General features: G+C 43.0%; 1 protein-coding gene across 1 annotated transcript in view; it reads left to right on the top strand.

Moving 5' to 3' along the window:
- The first annotated feature begins 2,512 nt into the window (after window positions 1-2,512).
- Window positions 2,513-25,346, top strand: part of SPPL3 (signal peptide peptidase like 3) — a 57,604-nt gene continuing 34,770 nt past the window's right edge. Inside the window, exon 1 of the mRNA XM_065646112.1 lies at window positions 2,513-2,824. Coding sequence (XP_065502184.1) covers window positions 2,802-2,824 — 23 coding nt within the window. The 5' untranslated portion in view covers window positions 2,513-2,801. The remainder of the gene's footprint in view (window positions 2,825-25,346) is intronic.

Here is a 25,346-nt window from a genome sequence, read left to right on the forward strand (position 1 = left end):
GAGAATAAAGGCAGGGAACTTCTCCATTGTGCAAGTCCTACCCAGAGCCTGAGTATTTTTTTAACTGGGATGTGCGTATGTGGGAATACTAGAATTTCCACCAAAACGGACTGACTAGGGTGCGTACCCCACCGCTCAACATGCTGAGCATGACTCACTCCTCTCTGCTGTCGTACCCACCAAAGCTTCCCGTACCTCCTGAGACGGGCACAAGTACTGTGTGCGGGGTGTAAGTTAGAGGGCAAAAGAGTTACATGATAAATAGGGGAGAAAGTTTTTTGAAGTAGCCCGGCCCGAAGTGGATGAGAAGAAACGTTAGCATTACCATCTAATCCTTCCAGTACACCCAGCTGCCATGACTGACCCTAGTGAGCTAGTCAGTCATGGTACTTTAAGTATTTCCACCTCATAACTGATAAAGCCGATTCTCAAGCAGATTTTAGTGAGTGGGTACTGATTGCGTCAGGAGCTCGAAGGTCATTCCTGTCCCCAAGGCCAAAGGGCTGTGAAAAGCACAGATGATTTGGATGCTGAGCTGTGACAACTCAAATTGCTTGTAAGACCTCAGAAGAAGGCAGAAGGGAGAAAAGATGACTTCACCTCCAGTGCAGCTTGTAACAGTGTTTTCAGTGCATAAAGGGATAGGTGACAGAGGGGAGAGGTCCAGCACCATCTTACTGAAAGCACTGGTTAGCTGAAGCATGGGAATCCCAGGTCTTGCCGAGACCAAGAAAGTCTGTGTTGTGTACGGAGCATCCTCCTGCAGTGCCCCGAGCTTCAGCTGGCTGGAACGTGCTGCAGGTTCCTCTTCATTGACAAAAGATGAAGTGAGCCCCCCACAATTACACAGAGAACCAGTCACAGAACTGAGAAGAAACAAGCCATTCCTTACTTTTAATCCTGTGCTATGACTACACACCAGCCCAACTTTTTTTCCATTTAAAAGAATAAAGGAGATGGATAAATGGAAATAATTTATTCAATCCACTAATAGAAATAAGTGAGAGTGGGCTCCAAATGCCATTTTAGAGGCATCTGGCATCTCTGTAGATGCAATGAGAATGTTCCATTAATTTTCCTGAAGATTTTAGCAAAGGTATAGAATTCCTCCATACATTTTCTTTAATAAAACCAAATACCTATTTTTACCAGATCCAGGCATTGTTCTTCTATTTATATTTAATGCAGTTACATCACCTCCAACTGTAAGTTAAAACTGGCTCTTCTCCCTCCCACACGGAAAGGAACAAAGAATGAGGCTGCACAGCTGGACTGGAACAATTGATCTGAGCTCTGCAAAGCCCCACACGCACAAATGGCTCAAGTGCAGGAACAGGAGGTGAGAATTAATTCGAGCGAGCAAACCCAAGATAAGGCGGTAGTTCTGCAATTGGCAGAAACACAATCAGGGACTGAAGATTTGGCAATGGCACCAAAGAAACCAGCGGGGAGAGATGAGCGGGATCAGCAGCTGCCCGTTCCTCTGCCTGGGACGTGCAGTTTTAATACAGGGCTGGTGATAACATGAAGCGTGTGGTTTTTATTTGGTCAAAATATCTTGAATGTTATTTTCCTCCTTTAAAAAAAAGCGTTGAGCGTTTGATCCTATTTATTTGTTCAAAAGATAACAAATTCAAAGATACAGCCATCTCCAGAAACACACTGCGAATTTAAATTAAACGCTCGAATTTACGAATTATCCTACCTGAACTTGGCTCTTACCACCCAACCCTCCTCCAGGAGGAAAACCGACCCCACAGCAATTCGGAGCCGCTCCTGGGGAGCCGCCGGCTGCTGCGAGCGGCAGGAGACGGCCGGAGGTGCCGAGCGGGGCAGAGCGGCCGGTGCCCGAGCGCACAGCGGCCCCGCGGAGCCCAGACCCGCGGAGCCCAGACCCGCGGGCCGCCCCGCTCGGCACCTCGCAGGCCCGGGGCAGCCGGTGCCGCCGCGCTCTGCCCCGGCCCGGCTTCTCCTGCCCGCCGGAGCGGACACCTCACGCCGCCCGGGGCTGCCCACGCCGGCGGGACAAGCCGCGGGGAGCCCGACGCTGCTGCTGCTCCGGCCGCTCGCCGCGGAGCGGGGAACGCCGCGCGGGGGTGACGCCTCCGCGCCTGAAGCTCGGAGAAGCCCGCGGCTCTGGGCTCTCCGCCCAGCTCCCGCCGCAGGCGCCGGGCGGCCGCAGCGAACCCGCCCGCCCGCGACGGCTGAGCCTGAGCAGCGCCGCGAGGTGCGGCCGGGCCCGACAACCAGCACCCGCCGACTTCTTTCGTCGCGCACGGCGCCTGCGCGCGGCCGGCGACGGCAGCACGTGAGCGTGTTGTGGGCACGTGACCTCGCGCGCGGCTCGGCTCCGCCTCCCGCCGGCGCGGCCCCGCCCCTCGCCGTGCGCGAGCGCGGGGACGCGGCGCGGCCTGGGCCGGGCTGGGCTGGGCTGGGCCGGGCTGCCCGCCGGGTGCCGCCGCCTCCCCGCCCGCCCCGCCCCTCGCCGCCGCCGCCGCCGCCGCCTCGCCGGCCATGAGGCCCAGCCGGCGCCCCAGCGCGGCCCCGCGTCGCGGCTGCTGAGCCTCCGCCCTCCCCGCTACCACCATCGCCCTCTCCGCCATCCCCGCCCGGGCGGGGACCCCCCCTTCGCTCCCCTCCCTCCTCACAGCCGCCGCCATGTTGGGCCGGGAGCCGCAGCGGGGCCGCCACTGAGCCCCGGAGCCCGCGAGGCGGAGGAGGAGGCGGAGAAGGAGGCGGAGGAGGAGCCGGGGGCCCGGCCGCCCCGCACAGCCCAGCCGGCCGGCCGCCCAGCCGCAGCCATGGCGGAGCAGACCTACTCCTGGTGAGCCGCGGGCAGGGGCCGGCGCTGCGGGCCGCGCCGGGGGGGGGGCGGCTCCGGCGAGGGCCGGGCCGGGCCGGCCGCGGGGGGTGTTCCGGCCCGGCCTCCTTCCGGCCGGCCCGGGGGCCAGCGGGTCCCGAGCGGGAGGGGGGCGCGGGTGCTGGGGGTGTGCGGGCGGCGCCCCGGCCCTGGGCGCCGTGGGGGCTGGGGCAGAAAGGAGCTGGCGGCCGAGGGGCTGCGGCCCGAGGTGGAAGCGCGGCTGGGGGGGAGGGATCGGGGCGGAGGGACGTCGTGCAGCGAGGGGATGGGGCGGCCGGGCGGTGAGGATCCCCCCCGCTGGCAGCCGGGGCGGAGGGGATCGCCGTGGGCAGCGCTGTGGCTGCTCATCCTCCGCCCGGCGGCTCCTCGGGGAGGGGGCTCTGCACGGCCACGGCCGGCGCTCGGCGGGCCCGGGCCCGGAGCGGGGACAGCACCTGCTCCCGCCTTCGTGGGGCTGCCGGGGAGCCCTCTGCCCAGAGGGAGGCTGGTGTCAGGCCAGGCTGCTCGGTCAGTGGCATGTGTCTGTGTTTTCACCTGGTGACAATGGGCTTGTTCTGTGTACAGGAAATAGAATGAGGAGGAAGAGACCAGTTCCTGTGGGAAGACGTGAAGTGTGGCAAATGAAAGTAGAGGGCATTTGTTTCTATGTCCTGACACTGTCTCGGGCCTAGCTGGCAGTGGATCAGAGAGACAGGGTTCGGTTTCTTCATGTAATTTTGGTTTTTGGGGTTTTTTTTTGTGTTGTCATGGATCACAATGAAAATATCTCAAATAATTTACCTGTGCATCAGCTCTATTGACCTGACTGCTGCAGCAATTTGCGATACTCTTACTGCATTTTAAAATCCATTCCAGTGTTATCAACCACAGTTGTTCCTTACATTTGTTGAAGAAAGTCATGATATCCATGTTAAAAATGACTTAAATCTTAGCTTTTGACCTTGGCGTGTGCTGAATGTGAAGAAGGGATTGTATATACAAAGAATGATGCTATTCTGAATGGTTCTGGTAATCTTTCCCATTGTTTTTTCAAAACTTGGAACCCAGTGGGAATTTCTATTGTGCCACAGGTTGAGGCTCTGGCAGCCCCTTCTCCCATCTTCCGTCACTTCTCTGTCAAGAACCAATACACCTATTGGTCATTTGCTTTTTAGATGTTCTTATTTTGTTTCACGAGCTCAGTTCAGGCAGTGATCTGCTCTGCTTTAAAACAACAGTAAAAAGACGAATTCTTTGACTTAAAGTTTTACAGTAAGTGAATGTTGGTACAGATTTAGGCAGTTAAAAGTAGTTCAGTTAGATGTGTCTGGTGACCTGTTGTCTCAGTGAGTTTTAATTACAGAATGAAATTATAAATTCATAAACTACTCCGGGATTTGTCAGCTTTTTAAAAAATACTAAATGAAAAAAATGTCAACTGTACATTATTTTGATCTTTACCTCCCTTGCTTTTTTGAATGCCTGTCTTTACTACAGTATTCTAAAGAGGCCAGGAGGAGGATTAAAGCTGCTTTAGGTTGCGTATTTTAGGGGAATGAAGTTGAGATTTAAGTTGTTCTTTGTTACTTCCTTGATGGATCCCAAGAATGGTAGTTCTTTCGTACAATATTGAGGTTGTAACAGAACAAGGATTTGAGACATCTCAAAACACTGTAATTTTGTGTCTGTATTCACTAATGCGTCCTCATGTTTTTGAGGTTTCTGTCACCTCGCATTTTGACCTGTGGTCAGCGTTGTCTGGAAGCTACAGAAAGAGCAAAAATCCAGTTTCAGACTAAGGAGCGCTGTTCTAGAACTTGTGCACTCTTCTCTGTGGGTGCATGTTTAATTACTTACACTTCTAGCAACAATCTTGTGTTTGTTTATTTTTAATTATGGTAATGCAGCTGAGCATAAAATTGGCTAGTGCTTTAGTGCTTTTAGGAAAAATGCGCATGTTGTCAGCTGAGGAAACCTGTACTTGTGTACAGAAGAGCTGTACAGAGCTGTGTCCAGCACTGGGTGCAGCTGCACATTTGGGAGCTGGCAGGTCGTGTCCGGTCTGCTTGCTGGGCCTGGTCCTTGTTCTGCGTTGCAGAGGCTGCGTTCTCAGAAGGAGCACTTTCCGTGCTCCTCCGTGTGTGTCCAGCTGCTGTGCAGACACCTTGTTTGACATCTGAAAATACATCATTTGACATTAAGAGAAATCCTTTCACGTACTTATATTTGTATAGATGTAAATTCGTTCCTGGCCACATGAGTGTGTCCCTTTTGTCCGGGAGTGTAAGGCTTGATTATGCATCTTTTTGTGCGTAACTGTCAACATGTATTGTAGAATGACTGTAACTTCATAAGATATGATAAAGGTTTCTTTTGCATTTGATTTTTTTTTTAATTGTCTCAGATGTGCTAGAAATACCTTGAAAAAATACACCTGCAAGCTGTGATTCCTGGACATCAGCATCGTCAAACACTTACTCAAAATGGGGCTTCTTTCAGTGATTGATGTCTCTGTAAATGATGTTTTGAAGAGATGAGAACTAATACTAATTTTGCTATATTTATTGTTTTGTAAATGTAAATCTGAGATTTTAAGATGGGTTTATGTTTTCCTTTTAATTACCAAATTAAATTGATTTCAATTCCTTTCTTTTATCAAGACACTATGAGAAGGTACTTATGCTTTTTCTCCATCCCTTTCATAAATACATCAGTTGTCTTTTTGTCACTATTCTTGTGAGTTATTTCTTGCGACGACCTCTTCTCTTTTCCTTCAGTAATGCCCACACCTATAGCCATCTGTACTTCTATTTACCTCTTTTTTAATGTCTTAAATAGTCTTACTGACCCAGTATTTCAGATATAGGTGTGTTATCCCTGAAAGGAAGATCTACTGAGAATTTTGCTGATAAAACTGAATACTGTTATCCTGGAAAAACTAATTTTAATGTGAAGTGTGGGATAAGTGCCAGGTGGAAATGCTCTTTCAAAGAATATGCTTTTTTTTTTTTTAAAGTTTTTGAATACAATGCTCGTCAGTAGTAAATAAACTGTCTTTGTCAAGTACCTGCCATAACAGAAGGAAGTTATGAGACATATGTATTATTCTGCTATTACTCGAATCTGCAAGCCACAGAAGAAGGTGATGGCTGCATCGCAACGTTGCTCATGATTTTCTAAATTAAATGAGAGCTGAAATGAATTTTGTGTGAGTGGAATGGATTGGGAGAGGAAAGAGGTGGTGGGATACCCATTTTCCCTTTCCTGTCTGCGCTCCAGCAAGGAAATGGGACTGGAGAGTGACAACAGTTCCTGCTACAACAGAGGAGGGAATAAATATGGGAAGAACTGTTTGCCCATCACCAATGTATATGTGTGTGAGTAAGAGGTTAGTAAATACCAAGTGTTTTGTCTTCAGGCACCAAGATGTTGGGAGTATTACAGCAGATGAATATGGGAGCAGCAGGACCTACATCATGACCGTGAAATACATGGTCTTTCCTTAATTTCTAGCACCTCGTGGTGAGATTTTTGCGCCAGATCCTATTTAGAGGGCACAGCAGCGTGCATATGTTGTTTATCTTCAGTTAGTAGGTGTTTAGTGTTTTTCGAGGCCTGATGTAACACCCCCTCCCTTTTTACTATTGCCCAGTCTGGCAATAGAGATTGCTTTGTTCTTTATTTTTTCCCTTTGAATGCACAAAAGATTTTCACAGCTTCCTTCGTATGCGAAGAGAGAAGGAGAAGGAGAGTTCTGCACCAAAACCCACTATATTTTTAATTTTTCCTTTCCCAGAGCATTGTATAAGAGTAACATGGATTGCAACGCATGCATGTCCTGTCAGGGTGATGATTAGGAGACAGACTGGAAGGGTGAACTAAGAACAAAAAAAGAAGCTACTGTATTGAGTCACTAATCTTACAAACAACTGAACTCCCTCTAAAATGTTTTAATCAGCGGAATGATTCTTGTGTTAGCCATCAAATGTTTGATGAGTGAAATGGTGATATATTTAGAAACTTCTCTGCGTAATGCAAAGGGTGTGGAAATTAAGTCTAATGATGTGTCAGAGTGATCAATAAAGCTACTGGGTTCTGGAATACGTGTAAATGTACAATGCAGCCCTTGGTCCTGGGAGCATTCAAAGCGGTTGGTGTTAGAAGTCTTTCTAGATTCGGAGCATTTAAGCATGTAAGGTGCTCCTGCCGTGAATTAGAAGCCAGTCTCTCCCAGCAGACGGAGGTCATGCTCTGAAGCCTTGGTCGGCTGGATTGGATGTGTTTGTGGGAGGGCAGGGGGTAAGAGAAGCTACAGCTTGTTGACAGAACTTGTCAAGTACTAGCAAAATATTTTTTTTGCATTCAAGTTTTTTTACTTGCTTTGCTCAGTTCAGGTTGAGAGACCTTAACTGACTAATTTAGGTGTTTTGAGGATAGGAGGCAGTTTACAACAGAAAAAAACCCCAAGTAATTCTCCCAAATTTTCAAAGTATTGTACTTTTTAAGTGAAAGATTGCAAAGCATGTAGATGAAATTCTGTTGTGCATACTGTCTAAAATCTTTTGTGAAATCCTGGCATACAAACATGGAGTTTGGCCTTTAATCTTAACATTTTTCAGGAACTGAAATTACCGGCCACATTCCATTTTAACAATTGTTAGAAGCCTCCTGAGGACAAGAATGTCATTGTATGAATGTGCATGTGTATCTGTCATCGGAAAAGTGACTTACGTCTCAGTAAATTTGAGAATATCAGTTTATAGTAAATATGTTTGTCTTTCAGTACCAGTCTCACTCCCCTTTGTTATCCTCCCTGTAGCTTTTGCTATCAGACTGTGTGTCATGTAGGCAGGGACTGGCTGCAGCACTGGCCTGAAAGACAAATAAGGCAAAGAGCATGGGGTTAGTCGAAGTTTACGGTTGCTTGAATGTACATATATTCAATGACTGATTAGGAAAGGGGGGAAAAAAAATCCTGCTTGAATGCAAAGGCTGTATTTGCTAATATCTTAGTAACTCATTAAGAAAAATTTGAAGTGAAGAACATAAACCAGTGTTTTCTTGGGGGCTGGTGTGCACGACCTGTTTTCATTAAGGTTTCTGTCAGTTCTGCCTTCAGCCTTTCAGGATATTGTGGCGGCAGCAGTTGCCGGTTCCTTGCTTTGTACCTGGTGATTAGAGAACTCAGGATACAGGAGATCGGTTCCATCCCCCAGGATTTCTGACCTTGCATCTCTCACCTTCCAGGGCAGCGCTCGCATCGCCAAACCATGTGCTGTTCAGAGGCTGAGCTTTGTGTGTCCTTTTAAATCTGTGTCGTTTCATATGGAATACTGCAAATATTTGCTGGGCCAGGGAGCAAGCATGCCTTTTTGTGCTAATGATCAAAATTCTAATTTGGGATTGGTGGGGACCCGGCTTCTGCTTGCTGCCGTGATAAAAACGTTGTTTGGAATCCCGAAGGGGCTGTAGTCTGTGGGAGCAGCTCAGGCTGCTTTTCTAGACATGAAAGTTCAAATTCCCACTAACAGAAGATGTGAGTCGTAGGTGAGCGAGCTGTCAGGTATGTGGATCTGCCATTATCACTGCTTGTGTTTTGTGTCAGGTTTGATGAACCTGAGAGCATCTTTCTTCTATTGAAGAGTGTGATCCAATAAAGTCATTGCTTATTTTGTGCACTTTGGGATTCTGGTATGAGTTAAGCAACCTGATGCGGGTGGAATTTGAGGAATTGTGTGGAGACCACCAGACAGGCCAAATTAATTGAGGATTGTAAAATCTTCTGAGATTAGATGTGTTTTGGTGCATGCCACAGTTTTAAGTACTGGATTCAGGTGCTGAAATCTATTGTCACTGAAACAATGCCAAAAAAAGTGTACTTATGAAATATTCCTACAAGAAGTACTTTGAAATATGCGTCGTGCTTTTTAAAATACAGCGATTTTGATTTCCTAAAATTTGGAAGAAAAGCAGAATGGATTCTGTTGTGTGAGTTTTTGTTATTGTTGTTTGGTTTTGTTTGTTTGTTTGTTTTAGTATCTCAGGTATGTTATTTCATTAATTTGGTTATGTGATGTATCAACATCTCAGGCATAAGCGCCACCATCTTTGTTGCCCTTTGACATTTTATGACAACTCAAAGCGTCGTAATATACTGTAAAAGCAAATAATTGACACAAGCCATTTAGTCAGTCTAATTTCATTCTAGTGATGTCTGAGTAAAGTTTCCAGGAAAAAACAAGGGTGAAATTGGTAGAAAAAAACCATTGTACACATTTCCTTTTTGGTGCTACATTGCTTTAGTGTAACCGATGAAGATTAAAATTTGAAACCATTTAGCCAGTTATGTGGGTTGAGCAAAGTGAAGCACCAGCTACTGTGCTGGCTGAACTGGATCCAGGCAACCAAACTGACTTTGAAAGGTGATGATTTAGTAACATTAATGGAGCATATGCGGCATTGCAACACTTCCTGATCCCCTTTCTCCCTCTTTAATTCTTGCAAGGATGTTGATGATCCTTTCTCCTACGCGTTTTCCAAGAGGTGTCTATGCTCGAAATGCTCTGATCTGCCAGACCAGGGCTCTCTCACGGGCCATCCGGACAGACTCAGCTCTCACCGTACGTCAAGTGTGGCTTTGTCCTCTAGAACCATCATGATGACATTATCCTGGACTCGATTAATTGTGTAGCTGTTGTGCTGTCATCTTCATTATTTGATTCTGTTGAGTATTTCTTTTCAGGGCCAGGTCTAAGCCTCAGGTCTCAAATTCCCTTGGATACCCCCCATCTGCCTGTCACATTAGGTGACATGGTATAGATGGGGTGTCAGACAGTCGGAATGTTCTGCTGACCTTCTGGAAAGATATTCTGTAACTGATAACTAATCAATTAAACCAGAACAATGTTTTAACATCCTACAATAACTATTCAGACCAATAAATATATTAAATGTGACAATCCTTGTGCTTTGCTTATGTGAGGACAGGGTTTAAGGGTGGAATGACTTTTTTTCAGGATGTCAGAACAGAAGTTCTTTAAAATCATCACAGCTGGTGTCCTGAAGTAGAGTGCACTAAGAAAATTATTCTCTTTTGCACAATCTTGTGCTTAAGGTGCCTCCCTTTTTGCTGAAGTTGCCCATGTAGGATTTGGAGCAGTATAATAACACCTTACAGTTTATACGTGGTGGCATTTTCCCTAACCAGTGGCATCTGAAAGAAAAATGATGGCGTTTGACTCTCATTTCTCCTTTCCTTCTTCCTTCTGAAAGCAGTATTTTCTGCTGTTGTTGGGTTGGGATATTCTTCTTTTAGTTCCTGTAGCTGGCTCATGGGCTTTTGACCCAAGAAAGCATTTTCCCATGCAGCACGGGTATGTCGCTGGAGACTGGGAAAAGATTCTCTTCCATTTTTAGGCCTCGGCCGCGTTCGTGCGGGCGGCTCCGCAGCAGAGGTGCTGTGGGGAGACCTGGGGGTTCCACCCTCTGTTCACACACTTAGTCTCCAACTTTAGGCATGAGTTGGCAAGCTTACCTGCAGAAATAGGCTCAAATCTAGATTATTCTTCAGTCCAGCTGCTAAAAGAAAAAGAATGTGCTGTGCAGTGTGAACTTTTAAAGCCGAGCCCCCTCCAGTCATCTGGTGTTACCAATCAGTTCTACTCGGTCAGTGCTTTTCTGCTCCCCACTTTCTGTCTCAAAGGCCCAAATTTACTTCTCCGTTCCTATGGACTCTGTTGGTTTTGGACAGAGGTATCTTTAAAAAGTTCTTTCGTTCATCTATCAACTAGCCAGAAGAGAACTTCTGGTAAATTTGCCACGATACATAATTTTAAATAACTTTAAAAGTTTGTCAGAAGTTTAGAGAGAACAACAGAAATGTTAGGAGTTGCTAGTGTTCCACTGAATCACAGAAGTTTGGGAACTCTTTGCTTACACTATTTTCTTATGTCAGTAGTACTACAAATAGCAACTTCATGCTAGAAAAGCACAAGTGCTGTGTGGGGGGGTGCATGGGGCAGCCCAGTTTCAGGTGGTACAAAAAAATGAAGCGGTAGATTGGGTGCACCTGTCCGCAGCAGTGATGCGCAGGGGGGTTCTCCACACAGGTTAAGCTTGTAGCACATATACATCCTCAGGAGTTATTTTGATTTCAGTAGTTACTTGGATTAATAAATTCAGTTTACTTGAGCTAGCATAGCTTGGGCAAGAGCGAGTGTTACAAAATTGCTGAGCTCTGTGGCAGTGCAATTAGCGGGACAGAGGTGAACACAGCAGCTGGGTCATGACTGTTCTGCTGCGCTGTTCTGGTATCTGTGGCACTTAGCAGTCTGCCGTCCCTTCTTCTAGCTAGCTCCAGTGTAAAACTTGATTTAAATTTATTTGCAAACTTTTGAGGTGGGTAGAAATGCAACAATGAATTCTGAATGATCATTATAATTAGGATCAACCAGCTGTTGGTACAGATACATTGGGTGTATGAGACCAAAGCTGAATGGTATGTTGTTATACAAAGGACAATTTTTATGAGTATAAATTTACCACGTTCAAGGCTACAGTTGTGATTTATGTCACCATCATCGGTGTCAGACCCATTTCGCAAGATAAAATAGGTGTAGCATGACTTTGACTTATTTAGTCAATGGGAACCCTATTTCCCAGGTGACTGTTAGCTAAAGGTGAGGTTGGTGAAACAGCAGGAGGCAAACAGGGCTGGATTATATGGATTTCTGTAGCCTGTAGTGCAGACTGGCGAGGTACGGCTGTGTCTTGCTTTCTAGGTTTGATGTTGAGAGGTCATTCTGGTCCCTCTTAGCAGTCCAGATTGGTCTGTTTGCTGGAGGAAAGATGATGTGCTCTGTGAACTCTTCTTGAGGTGGCTCATCCTAAACCTCCACTTGAATAGCTGCTCTGAGAAGTTATCACAAAAGGGCTAAAAGCTCTCGTGGGGAGTGTTATGATCTCTGCAGGGTTTTGAAGATGAAGAATAGAATCTAATTAAGCTTTATGTTGAAAATAGTTTAAAGAGCTTTTTTTTTTTCCTCTCTCGCAGGAAAGGAAACTTTAAAGCTAAATAGTGAAGAGCTGGACTCTTTTTTCTGCTAACTTGACTACTTCTAAAGCAGATGCAGCTGTAAGCAGTTACAGATGGTACAGAACAGAAAGAACCTCTTTATCATATTTAAGTGCCTTACAAGAACCCCAATGTTAGTTTTCCAGCTAGTTGTCTTTCTCTTTATTATGTTATGTTTTTGCAGATGGAACATAAAAAAGAACTACCTTAAAGCTAAATCAAAAGATGAAAAAAGTCTGCTGTAAAACAGAAATATTTCTCTGCAGGGTGCTTTACTGGAAGAAGTTTCATAAGATTCCGAAAGCACCCTCTCTAAAGAATGTTCCTACTTTTTGTTGTTGTCACAAATGAAGATTTTTAGATATTTGGGCTAGAATTTGTTGGAAAAAAGTCTCCGTCTGTTCTTCTGCTGCTTGTTTTTTGTACCTGGAACTGAAGCTGCTGCCTTAGGCCTGACACTCCAGTGTATCAATGTCCCCTGGTCTCTTGCACTTGGGGGTCAGGCCCTGTCCATCTGCCACAGGACAACTTCTCCGATAAATGTGGTGTGTTTGGCTCTACAGTGGCCACATTTGTTGCTGTCAAGACCTTTTTTCTTTGTTTTGAGTTTGTATCTCTCTTAATTGGAGATAGCAAAACCAGGGTGTCTGCTTTGATGGGCTGTATTTTGCATTTTCATGCCAGCTGTATCCCTTCTTTCACTTTGTGCAATTGTGAATAGTCACATTTGCTTCAGAATCTCACCAGCCATCATCTGACAACATTATTTTGTCTTGCTAGAGACTCGGACGATGAAAGCTGCTTAACTCTGGTGAGGCAGACTGACTACCCGATAGCTTTGATTCATACGGGAATATGCTTTCAGCATTGTCACTCAAGATTCACAGTTTCGTGCTAACTCATTCTTCTATGGAATTTTTATGAAAACAGTGTTTAATTCTATCCAGGCATGTTGTGATGAAGTAAATATTATAATCCTGTACTGTGTGGGTAAGTCAACTCGTCAATAGCACTCAGAGCTGCTCTTTCTGTATGACAAGGTCATATGGATGAATTTGAGTTTGGTTTTGACTTGTTGGTGAGGCCTGATTGTTAAATGCTTTGATTAAACTCTTAGTCATTAGTTTTATTTTTTTATCTGACTTCTGAATACATTGCAAAAAAGAGTTTGGATTTCCAAGCACATAATCAATAACATACTGGCCTAAATGTCAAAGATATGAGGTGTGGTTTTGTTTTGTTTTTTAAGTCAGTGGTAGAGTCAGTAAAGATGAGATAACGTCCTCTTTCCTCATTTTAGTGATAAAAACAAACAACCTTTTTCTGATTGGAGAATCTACTACATTTTGATATCTTAAAAAAGAGAGAGAATCAAGATACTCTGCACATTTGGAATTTAAGTATGGGAATCGCTGTGGAAGTTAAATCTAGAAATGAGAAAAAATGTGTTTTGTACTGGGGTGGAAAGATGTGTTTTGTCTGGGATGCAATGCAGCATTGAGATCGATATCTTCCAAATCTGAGAGGACTCAGTGTGTTTGTACATTAGGTGTTTGAGTGTTCTTCCATGGGTTTGTCCAGCTGCATTTTTGAATCTGTGTAAACTACAAAGCGATGATACTTAGTTGTTGCAAAAGGTAGAGATCCTGAGATCTCTGATAGGGTATGTTCCTGGGACCTGTTCTAGGATTTAATGTAATTAATTCTTCCCAGTAGTGCCTGCATATGTGCATTAAGGTTTTCTGTAATGCCTGTTACCAAAACACCTGTATCTCACAGATAAACCAGTCGGATGGTTCTGGGGCAAAGCTTCTTGCACTTTCTCAGTCTCTGAACCACTGCAAAGCTTCAACTGGTGCATTTTCTTTATGAGGAGGCAGTGACTTACTGAAGAGGTGGGGTTTGCAGCCTGTTCTGCCATCACAGTTCCCTGCTGGATCAGCTCTATCATTTACAGAAGGAAACCTCGTGAATGTGAATAAACACCTCTTTTATTACTCCAGATAGTTAGAACAGGGTTAGCAGCAGAATATCTGCACAGCTGGATCTCGATGTGTTGACAAAATCCAGAGCTGGGCACAGATTTATAGTGATCTGGGGCACTTTGCTGTCCTGGAGTGAAGCTTTGATGACAGCCTCGGAAAGCCTGTGCAAAGCGAGGAGCAGGGCTGGAGCGAGAGCCCGATGCTAAAGGATGGAGCTGGTCACGAGGAAAATAAGTTAACCAAGTGTATGCACAGAATGCTTTTAGGTAATACTTTGAGAGCAAGTTAGACCGCTCAAGGTGGACTCTCCAGCATAATGCATGTGTTGAGTGAAGCTGTACACGTAGCAGAGAACCAACTTCATCTTCTGGTTTTAGCTTCTGGATGAGATCAAATATAGCACTGAGTAGTAGTATTCCTTTGTGTGCTTGTTAGGAAACCTGCTGTGCTTTTTCTGCGTGTTCTTGTCTGTGTTGCTTCAGATGGAAATACTGCTCTTACGCTGGTCTGACCTTTTTAATTTTAGTTACCTGACTCTGCCTCCCAGAAGTCAGCTTATTACAGATTGGGTAAGATTTATTGTCTTAAATATTTACATATTCTTTTTGCTCAGTGTGTTATTTCCTGTCCAAGCAAAGCTGCCAAAATGATTACATATGTATCTCACAGTGCTTTACAGTAAGATTTACCAGGTGACATCTGTTATTAGGTTCTCAAAGCCCAGACAGCTCTGGTCTCTGGTGCTGGGTTATTTGTGTTCTGGGCCGTGGGCTGCCTGGTTCGCTCTTGGTGCAGCGCACAGGAGGCGCAGAACCCGCGCTGGCTGGGGCTGCAGGACAGTCTGAGCGCAGCAGCGGTGCCTGGGGCTCTGCCCTTGGCGCTGCCTTTTCTCTTGCAGAATACTGCAAGCTAACGGATGGGCAGAAATTTCCCTGCATATCCTGAGAGCCCTTTCTTTCTGCCACATAATTAATCTTCTTTCTTCTGTCGTTGCCCTTTTTTAAACTGCTTGCTGGCACCATGACAACCATAATATTATGCACGTGGTTGAATGATGGTAAATATGGCAGGGATGATGTACATTGGCTCAGTTGCACGTTAAATGAACTTAGCCCTTGCTCTTCGGAAGATGTTGAATACTCGAGTAGTAGCACTGTAAGAGGAGGAAGATGGAGTTGTTAGTTTTATAGAGTATTTATCTTGAACAACCTATTCGGAAGAAAGCCATGTCTGGGCTTGGATGGCTGACAGCGTCTGGGACGAGGCTGAATTGCATTACTAAAAGACAGGCTGTGTTTTCTTATGTTAGAGACTCAATTGTCTGGAACCTTGTTCAAACAAATTATTGCTTCAGTTCTGGAAAACACTTATATAGTTTCCTTTCATTATGGTAAAGTGTGAAAATTTGTTATCCCTTGTGACTAATAGTAGCCTTGAATTTACTGTTTATAGTTTAACTATTGGAAGTTTTTTGTAATGGAATTTTTCCATGCTATTAGGAAACTTGCTGTTGAACATCCTGTATCTTGGTACTGCATAGGAAATGGGTAGCTTTGGATGAACAGAGTTCCAGATCTCCACTGTAATTTATTAATAGGATCTATATGACTAATTTGGAAAGGCTGCAGTGCCACAGTCTTTCAAAATTTAGACCTGTTTGTTGAAGTAAGATAACAGAATCTCCTGACCCCTCTGGACACTGCATAATGGTCCAAATCATCTGAGGAGATTCAACTTATCCTCCATTTCGCTGGCTTATTAATTCTTTTGCTGGCAATTTGTGCAAGAGAGAGGAACAAAGGAAATAATTTAGAAGTAGTTGTAGGAATGATGTGAATTCATGGTTTTTAGAAAGTACTGTGTGTTATCAGGGGAGTGATGTCCCATATTTTTTTCATGCAATCTATTCAACACTGTAAAATTAAGCAAGTATTTAGATTTTCGTAAGGTTGTGGACACCTCCGCTAAAAACCCAAGTAATAGAACTTCATAGCACGTTTATTTTGGAAACAAAATTTGCTTTTTAACTACCAGTGTCTTGGTTATGTCAAGATGTTTTTAGAAATCAATGCTAAGTTGACATTTTCTTGATGATGGGGGGCGTCCTCAGTTAAATTTTTACCATGTTTGCAACTAAGCTTTTTTTTTTTTTTTAATTTTAATTCTTGTGTTACCAAAGAAACCCCCCTGTTTCTGTTACATGGCAAGTGGGGAACAAAAGGCTGAATGGTAATAAAAATCCTGCACAACTCTCTAAAACCATTTGCAATTTTTGTAACAAAACTCATTTTTCTAAATCTTTTTGTTACGGTATAGATGCACCAGAGATGTACCAGAACCTGCTTTTCATTGTGCCATTAGGAAGGTGACCAACCGTTCCCAAGTCGGGGCTCTCTCTCCCCAAGAAGAAAGATCCCATCAATGTGAGGTGGGGTGTGTGGGGTTCAAACCCAGTTGTATTCCTGTGGCCATGTGGTGAGCGCTGCGGTTCCCCAGTTCCTTGCAAGGTGTTGCTCTGGTTTCGATCAGCTACAAAACCTCCTTGCTGCCCAGCCGAGCTGTGCTTTCCCTGCTGGAAAGGTAAAAAAACTCTCTTCAGTAGAAAATGTGAAGGGAGCAGCTGAGAAATTGTCTACATGACCGTGTTGGTTGGATGTAAGATCCATGTTGTTGTTTTTGTGACGATAAGAGAGAATTGGAAGTCTGTGATCTCAGCAGAATTTGATGGCAACGTAATCCGTTACCTGCTTTGCTTATGAAGAAGCGGTTATGTTCTGTAAGAGTAATTTTCACACTAACACATATTGCATCTCTCTAGTGTAAATGGGAGTTCTGAGCTGGTACGTGCTCCTGAACCTGGGTCCTCGGTTCAGTCTGGGATGTAGCCGTTAGTCCGACATTTTGTCTAAATAGCAGCTTTGCATCGCGTATGCTCAAGCTGAAAGTATTTCTGTTATATCACTTCTTGGACTCATTACTGTGAAGTACTTGTCTCTTAGAAAACACAAGCGGTGTTACAGATCATTAGTATTAGCAAAAAAAAAATACAATGTTGGCTGCTAAAGGACAGTCCTTAAAAAGAAATTCATGTAACTAGTCATTAAACTTGTCTGTATGGACAGTTAGCTCTGGGCAATTCTGTGATGCTTTTGCTGGCTTATTTGTTTATTCTGACACTTCAGATTGTTTGGTTTGTTTGCTAATTATAAAGAGAAATATTTCTGCTCTTCTAGAACATCCTCTGGTTTAAGATGCCAGAAACTTGAGCTGTCTTTTGTAGCGTCACTTGACTATTCCAAACTGTTCTGGAGAAAGAGCGATTGACTCTGGAAGCACTAATTTTAAGTTTATTTTAAATTAAATAACCTGTATATGCAAACTTTAGAAAGAGCTTCTGTACCATGGGGCATTAGCTTGGACTGTTGGTTTTGTATGTTTCTCCTAGCTGCCCATGAGGGGGATCACAGCATTCATACAGCTGTGCTGTGTTTTGTAAAGGAGTTTTTCACTTGCGCAGTAGTCTGAGCTTGGACACAGTAGAGATGCTTGTATTTTTGTTTGACTTTTGCTAATTATGTCTCAGGTGGTGTGTCTGTAGCCGGTGCTTTGTGTTTGAACTTTCAGGGAGATAATCATTCTGTGCTTTGATTATTTCCATATTACCATGGCAAATAATTCATGCTGCTAATTAAGACACTGTTAGAATAGCACAGAAAGATGGGCAGGGAGAGCATACTGCCTACTTGTGCTCTCAATTTATCCGTCTTGTAAATGTATAGAGCAGCTATTGCTAAGGTAGCTCAGAATTTATGAATGAAAACATGTAACCTTCTGATGTATGTACTGAAGGTAGAAGGGAAGAGCCACATATTTGGAAGAGCTTTGCTTTGTCTGGTGCATATGGAGGGATGGGGTTAGGAGAAATATTGTGCCCTGAATGAGATTTTGTTCCACTAGAGAGAAACACATTCCGAGACACCCCTCTGTTTAGTACCGAAGCCGTGAAGCTGGGAAGGCCGTGAGTTCCCTGAGTAGCTGATGACTGGCAGCTTCGTGCTTAGAGTTTCTCACGCAGGTCTTGGAAAGCAAAAGGAACCATCTTTGTAATTGTGAAATGAACGTGAAGCCATTGCAGAGTCTGGGAGGTAGGTAATAAATCCAGAAGACTATTTGAGTGTTGGTTGGAGTTCAAACAGGCATTAGGAGGTGTTCAACACCTGGGAGTATCAACACTGAAGAACACTGGTGGTAGTGTCTTTGTTGTACACGTGGAGGCTCCAAAACTAATGATAATTCTGGGGTAGGTTGTGGGTGCATATCGCAAGCCAGATTGCTACTTCAGCCTCTTCCTTTCCTCCTGTTGTAAGTAACAGGAATTCAATTCCATTTTCTCTGAATTGTGGTGGATAATGTGCATAATCTTTCTTGTCTTGAGAAAAATTTATTGCTAATTCTTGCTTAATACAAAAAAAGATGAAAATCATCAACATTGCTGATGACATTAGGGTGAAAGATGTCTCTGTTGTGGTAGTTCATGCTGCACCGTGTCTGCACCTGGGTAGTGCTGCCCACAGCGCAGCTACTGCAGGAGAAAATGAGCTGCCTAATGTTAAAAGAGAAAGTGCTTTTCTAGTCTTTCTTCTTAATAAAAGATACTGCTTTCCTTTGTCAAGGACCTGTGCGATTAGATACTTATCTTCGTCCATTCCCAGGGGAGCAGAAATTGTGGTTCATAGTTTCTATTTTGTGAAACAAGATTTCATACAGATGATTACATCTCTGGAATCTATGTCATTCTCCCCCTAAAAGGAATTGATAAGCAAATTATCTTTCAAAAACATGAGAGAAGCCTAGAGCAAAGTCTTTGTCATCACATTCCTGCTCAAATCCAGCGTTTGCCTTCCACCGAGTTCCTAATATTTAGTAATGTCTGTGGTTTCCCACGGGATTTCTCAGGTTGACATAATAAGTAGGAGCTGTTGAAAGAGAAAAGAATGAAGACTGGCTTCATCATAAGCTAAATTGGGTGAAAACTATTTTGGGTTGTGTATGTGTTTTGTATGTAGTAATAGTGTCAAACCATGTGTTTCTTACCTTCACGGTAAGTTATTCATCAGAGAAAGAAAATACAAACTACAAACCAAAAGTTATTTAGATTAATTGAATTCTTACTCATATACGCTTCAGAAATGATGGGATGATTATTCACATCGTCTTAATTTTAAGCTCCGAATTTAGGACTGCATAAATACCTGAACTGAATGGAGAGACCAGGGGACAATGCAAACCCTGGGTAGCAGCGTGGGCTTGTAAATGAGGCGCTTCAGATGCCCGAGGTAGGAGAACTCGAATAACCTCTGTATCCAGCTTTCACCAAACAACTCAAACAAATCTATGTAGAGAGCACAACAGTTTAAAAAGAAAAGGAAACGTTCCCATTCATCTGCTGAGGTGTCAGCGAGTCCTAATTGCTGCCTGAAAACTTCGCTCCGATGTGCACAAATGCAATCTCCTGAGCATCTCCTGCGTATCACAAATAAATGTGAGCCCTTGCCGTAAGATGTGTGCTCTGTGTGTGCTTAGTATTTTTAGAACTAGTTCACTGTTGAAAATGTGCTTTGCAAGAGCTGTGCTGTTATAGTAATTTCCGGAGAGATTAGAGGAAAATATTTGGACAGACCGGTGTTAAGTCCTGAATAAGGAAAGTTCTCTTCATTATTTCATCCAGAAATCATATCTGTCACTTTCTCACATTAAGATGTTGCCCAGAATTGTTCCTTTTACATAATTATTTGCTTTTTCTTGCATTTCAGATACCTTGATTACAACTCTCTTAAAATACAGGAGATGAAACAGACAGGAAAAATGTCTTAAACTTTGTGCTGGTTTGATTTTAAACTGCTTAATCCTGCGCTTTGCTTCCTGTGAAGTGTTAGAGCAGCTTATGCCTTGTCATCAGCTGCTGCTCATTTCCTTAGGAGCCTAAAGGGAAGGTCTTTAGTGTGCGTCTGTGTGTCCCTGCTGCCTTCCAGACATGGTGACATGGGACCCGGCTCTGGTTTGTGCTGCGTGGGGCAGCTCCTCCAGCCAGGCTCTGGTCCTGCAGCAGCATCGTTCCAGCCCTCGTTTGCTGGGCTTGCAAAAGTCTGGTCTGGCTGATCTGGGATCTCTGGTGTAAATCTCAAGCAGTCACTTGGGTCTTCACTGCTGGAATCTGGGAAGAAGAATATTCAATAGCGATAAATTCCAAAGCTTCTTCCTGTTTCTCATCCAGAGACTTTGGACATTTTCACACACCAGCAGCTCTGCAAAAGTGACAGTTAAATGGCCATATAGTAGGTATTGGTACTTGTGTGCAGGCTGAAATCATGCTTCCCAGAGTGTTGTGTAGCTCAGGATGAATTTGAGCAGAGATGATTTTTATTATGTTTTTTTCTTACTAATGTAACACATAGAGCATGAGTTTGTTCCAGGTAGATGTTACTTATAAATATCAAGTATTAAAATGACTTTCTGAACGTCCAGAAGCAGCAGCACATTTCTTCTGTATTCTGTGTCTTTGTTTTTATCAACTTCTGGAATTCATGCCTGTGCATGACATGTATTTAATGTACTTTTCTGTTTCTGACTATAGTATTTGATTTGCAGCTTTATGCATGGGTGGTGAAGGCTAATCACTTACGCATTGCTTAAGATAATTTTATCTTTTTATATTTCAAAAAGACAAGATGCAGTTGCTCATGCATAAAATCTTAACTTAAAAAGTCCTCCAAACACCAAGCAGTAAAAGTGTTTTTAAAACAACTTCAAATTTATGGTAGCTGTTATACATCCTTACTGTGCTTTACTTTGTATGCAAAAGTAGTTTTCAAATAAAATATTACGCATGATTAAGCAGTATTTTAAAATTACCAGTTTTACTTTATCGCTCTGTACGTTAAAATCTGTATAATGCTGTGAAAGTGAAATAGCATTTTAATATTATTATGACCTCAAAATAGCATATAGTTTTTAGTTACAGGAATCAAAACAGTGACAAACTGAATGTGAATTATGTCTAAATTTAGTAGGTGGCTTATGTATAGTGCTTCAACTAACAATCATCAGAAAATGCTAATATATTTGAGGCACCTTTGTCATCTTGCTACGTTTTTCAGAGTTTAACTTTCGTTGGAGTTGAGTTTTATGTTCCTCTAGTTCTGATGCGAGTGCTTTTGTCTGTAGGTGCTCTGGGATTAAAAGAGCCTTCCAAGGGTCAGCGCTGTTATTTTTAGAGAGGTTAAACATCTGGATGTTCACTACAAAATCTTTTCTAGGAATGCATTTTGTTCCTGAGCAAGAAATATCAGCAGAAATATAAATGCAGTACAACAGCGTGTATTCTCTGGCTGCCCAGGGGACTCTGGTATTTTCAGACTGGTCTGTTGCTTAAAGTAACTCTGGGATTACAGAGGTATTGGGAGGATTTACCTCTGCAGTATTTTTGTAGTTGGCTTTGAGACATGGGAATCCAGAACAGGGATGAAACCGAGGAGAAGTGCCAAATTGGAAAGGACAGAATGGTTCTGGGGGACACAAGCAATACATTTGTAATGTTTCTAAGACTCCAAGTGTTTGTATTCTGGCTGAAAAAAAGTAGATTTTTGATTGAGATAGGTATAAAAATGTTACAGGTACAATCTAGGATTTGGAGAACAAAACTTAGGTTGTACCTAATGGTTTTAAGGCATTCCATATACATTGTATGTGTATGGGGAAGAACTTCAAGAAAGTTCTGAAAGTGAAATGAATTAAATATGTTAACTGAAATAACTTTGTAGAAAGTTAGACTTCTGTTCTATATGAGCTGTCTTACACCCTTGATTGTACAGAATACTGCTTTAAAAATGTATCCTGGCTGCCTAGCTTGAAAGTTGAATGGCCAGAACAAGTGTCGTACTCAAATATGCTGATCTGTTTTGAAATTCCAAATTTCAGCAATATCGATTGCTAAAAAATCGCATTTGCACCTGAAGGGTATTTTTCCCCCTGAGCGGTTTCCAGGTGCTGCTTAGAGAACTGTGACATTCCCTTTTCATTTTCTTAATACATTTTGAGTATCTTTAGCTTGACGCTTTTTTTTCTCAAGCAGGAAGACTTGAGATTTTCCAATTTTAGTTAGTTCCTATACCCATTTTCTGACATTGTTGATATGGTCGTAAATATATTTGTGCTGAGAGGCAATTTTTTCAACTAACTGATATGTAGGTGGTTTATATACCCCTTGAGGATTTCCAAATCTCTTGTGTTTCAGTATTGAAGAGCTGATGTCTCTCCAGCTGTATGTGAGTTGCTGTAGTAAGAGATTGCTCCTCTCCAGAAATACCGTTGGATTTTATTTGTTTACATGACGATACCGTGAAGCTGTTGCTGAGTTCAAAAGACTAGTTTGTTTATTTGAAATGCTGAAGTCCGGTCACTCACTTCAATTCGTATTTTGTCGTTTACAACATATATTGCATGAAAATGTGAATTGAAACAGGAGCGGAGGGATCAGCCTTTAGGCTTCCAGCACTGCAGCACCAGCAGCACGTCTGCAAACCACGCGGGTTTGTTTGGCAGTAGCTCCTGGGTGCCAGGACTCTGTTAACGCTGAGCCTGCTGGCACGTGGACATCAAGCCAGGGGTTCTCTGTTTTTCCTGCAAGTGTTGAGCTACTACGGAAATTATTTTAAGTTAATGTAAAAATTAGAGGCTGTTGTTTCAGTGGCCTTCAGGATCCATACAAAAGTGTCCGTTTGCACTTTTCAAAGCAGTTCTGCTGAAGATGGGGAAAATAAAAGGTAACCTGACCTGTATGTACGAGGTTTCCTTTCTGTCCGTGTAGTTGGAAGTGTCATGATTTTTAATAACACCTGAAAAATCAGATGTGGCTGCTCCTTGGAGTTCTGTCTGGGTTAGAGTTCTGTTGTTGAAGATACAATCTGACTCTGTCGCAACACTTAATGAATACTTAAGTAAAAGCATTTTTTTAGAAGTGGATCACTGCTGTGATGTATTCCAGTTTGTCTAGCGTACAATACCCATTAAATGAGTAAAACTTGAAGTAATGGCGTGAAATGAATGTCCCAGTAAGAGGGAGATGTGAACAGAAGTTACCATCTCGGGTCCTTTTGCTGCGGCGTGTCAGTCATGTATTTAGGGTGACCACTGCAAATTAATGGGTGACCTGTGAGAGGAGAGAGCTTACTTTCCTGTGTAATGTTATCTTCATGCCTTTACATAGAAGTTTGTTTTTTAAAAGGCAAACGTTTTGTCCAGTAAAAATAATCTTTTTGGTTTCATTTGGGATTTCTAGCAGCTTTTGAACCTAGTTACCCCCGGGCTTGCAGAAATATTACAGACTCACCCTGTGTGTTTTCCGACATGGGGTTTGGTGTGTACGTTTCGATTCTGTGTTTGTAGAAGAAGAATGGTATGTATTGAAATAGCAATAGCTGTCTGATAAAAGTAGTTAAATTTGCAAGTGGTTGTAATTTGATACTGGTCAAATATAAATTTCACTTGGTCCTGTACACAATGCCTCATATACTTCAGTTTGTCCAAAGGGTTTGTGTGGTGCAATATTGCAGACATGACAGCTGCTGTTAGGAAAGTTTGCTGTTAATAAGCATGGCAACCTTCAGAGGCTCCATGTGTCATGTCTCTAATAATCTGTCTCAACATTATTGTTTCATTAAGCCTCTACTGTTTAGAATGAGTACAAAGGAGCACTAGGACAAGTTCTCCTCATTTTTCTTGTTTCTCAGGTCTGAAAAGAACATACTGCATAATACATGTGGAACGAGTCCATTTGTTTTTTGTGTTGTTTGGGTTTTGGTTTTTCCTCCCTGAAAGCACAACGCATGGAGGTAGAAGAACTGCCGTCTCTTGTGTTGTCACTGGTGTTCACGTGGCTGTGGAGATGTTAATCTGCAAATGAACTTGGATTTGAGGGGGGCAAAATTATTCAACTGGATCAGTTTACCATTTGGTGTTGGGAAGGAATGTGAATTCCCCTATTGCTGGTAACACAATTTCAGGTCATTTTGATCTCTTACTTCCCTCATTCGGTGTTTCCTTTTGCCTGCGTGCCCACTTCTTCCCTCACTGTGTACTTTTCTAGGCTAAATAAACTCAGTTCTTATCTCTCCTAGGCTTTTTTGCACTCCATGCAGATCATTCTGTTCAGAGTAAAGCTCAATTCACACTTAAATACCAGTGCCTGCCTTCCCTCAAAGGGTCCTCTCCCCTTCCTGTGCTGTATTTATCATATGCTTTTACAAAATAGGATTAAAAAGAAGTGGACAGAACACCTCGGGCAAAAATGTGGCTGCAGAAGTGTCTATCCAAAACACTAGTATTAGTAGGCTCAATAGTATGGGAAAATCATAATGCTCATAATGTAAAACCTTAATTGACTTCTGTACTAAACCATATGCAGTTTTAACAAGTTAATTGCATTAAGAGTCTGTTTATGATGCATTTAGTGCCATAATAACAATAGAAGCTGAAGTTCTGTTTCCTCGCTCTGTGCTACCCTGAGTCACCGAGCCTGTGGCACAGGTACCCTGGAAACATGCGGCATTGATTGGATTTGTAGAGTATCATTCTGGTGCTTTATACTCAGAAATTTTCTTGCTGTATTGAACACCTGTAGCCCTCTGATTCACTTGTTTCTGTTTTATTTCTGTACTAAGTAAAATTGTCATTCTTTCCCTTTGATTAAGAGACTTCGAGGAACGTGTTGTGTGCTTGTGGGTGTGAGAATTTTAACCTGAGTTAACAGGGAGTCAGTGATTTGCATCAGAACAGGACTAAAATCCCAGTTTTAAGCTTAATTTCCCCCCTTCCTCCTCAGCTGTAACTGAACTGATCCTGGGAATCGTGTGCTGAATACGGCTTTGTGCGTTCTCTCTGGGTGGGATCCACTCAGCAGTGAAAAGCTGCTGGTTGACATAGCGGTAATGTAGATCCTCATGATGCTTGAATTTTTTTGCCTGTCGAAAGGAGTTTATCCTTCGTAAAGAAGTTGCCTTGCATTTGCCTTTTAAAAAACAAAATATGTTGCTGTTTGATTTTTTTAGAATTATACTTCTGGTTTTGTGAACAGCGGTGCATTATTCCTCTACAAATGAAGTACTGGAACTATGAAATATTATTATTACAATATTACAGAAAACCTGGTGTGAGATTTTACTTAAAACTTTTAATTCTCACTACGCTTTTTTTTTTTTTTTTAGTGTTTTAAACTCTACTTGGAAAGTAGAACAAATATTATTTTTAGTCAGTGCTTTTGCTTCAATGAAGAAATTAAACATACCTTACCTTTTCTGGATTCAACTACTGGTGGTTCCTTGACTGACTTGGAGCTCATTTTTCCCCCACTAGCACTTTTTAGTTGTGTTATGCCTTTTGATCATGTTTGTAT

Source organism: Caloenas nicobarica, chromosome 16, assembly GCF_036013445.1.
Source record: "Caloenas nicobarica isolate bCalNic1 chromosome 16, bCalNic1.hap1, whole genome shotgun sequence".
Taxonomy (NCBI): Eukaryota; Metazoa; Chordata; class Aves; order Columbiformes; family Columbidae; genus Caloenas; species Caloenas nicobarica.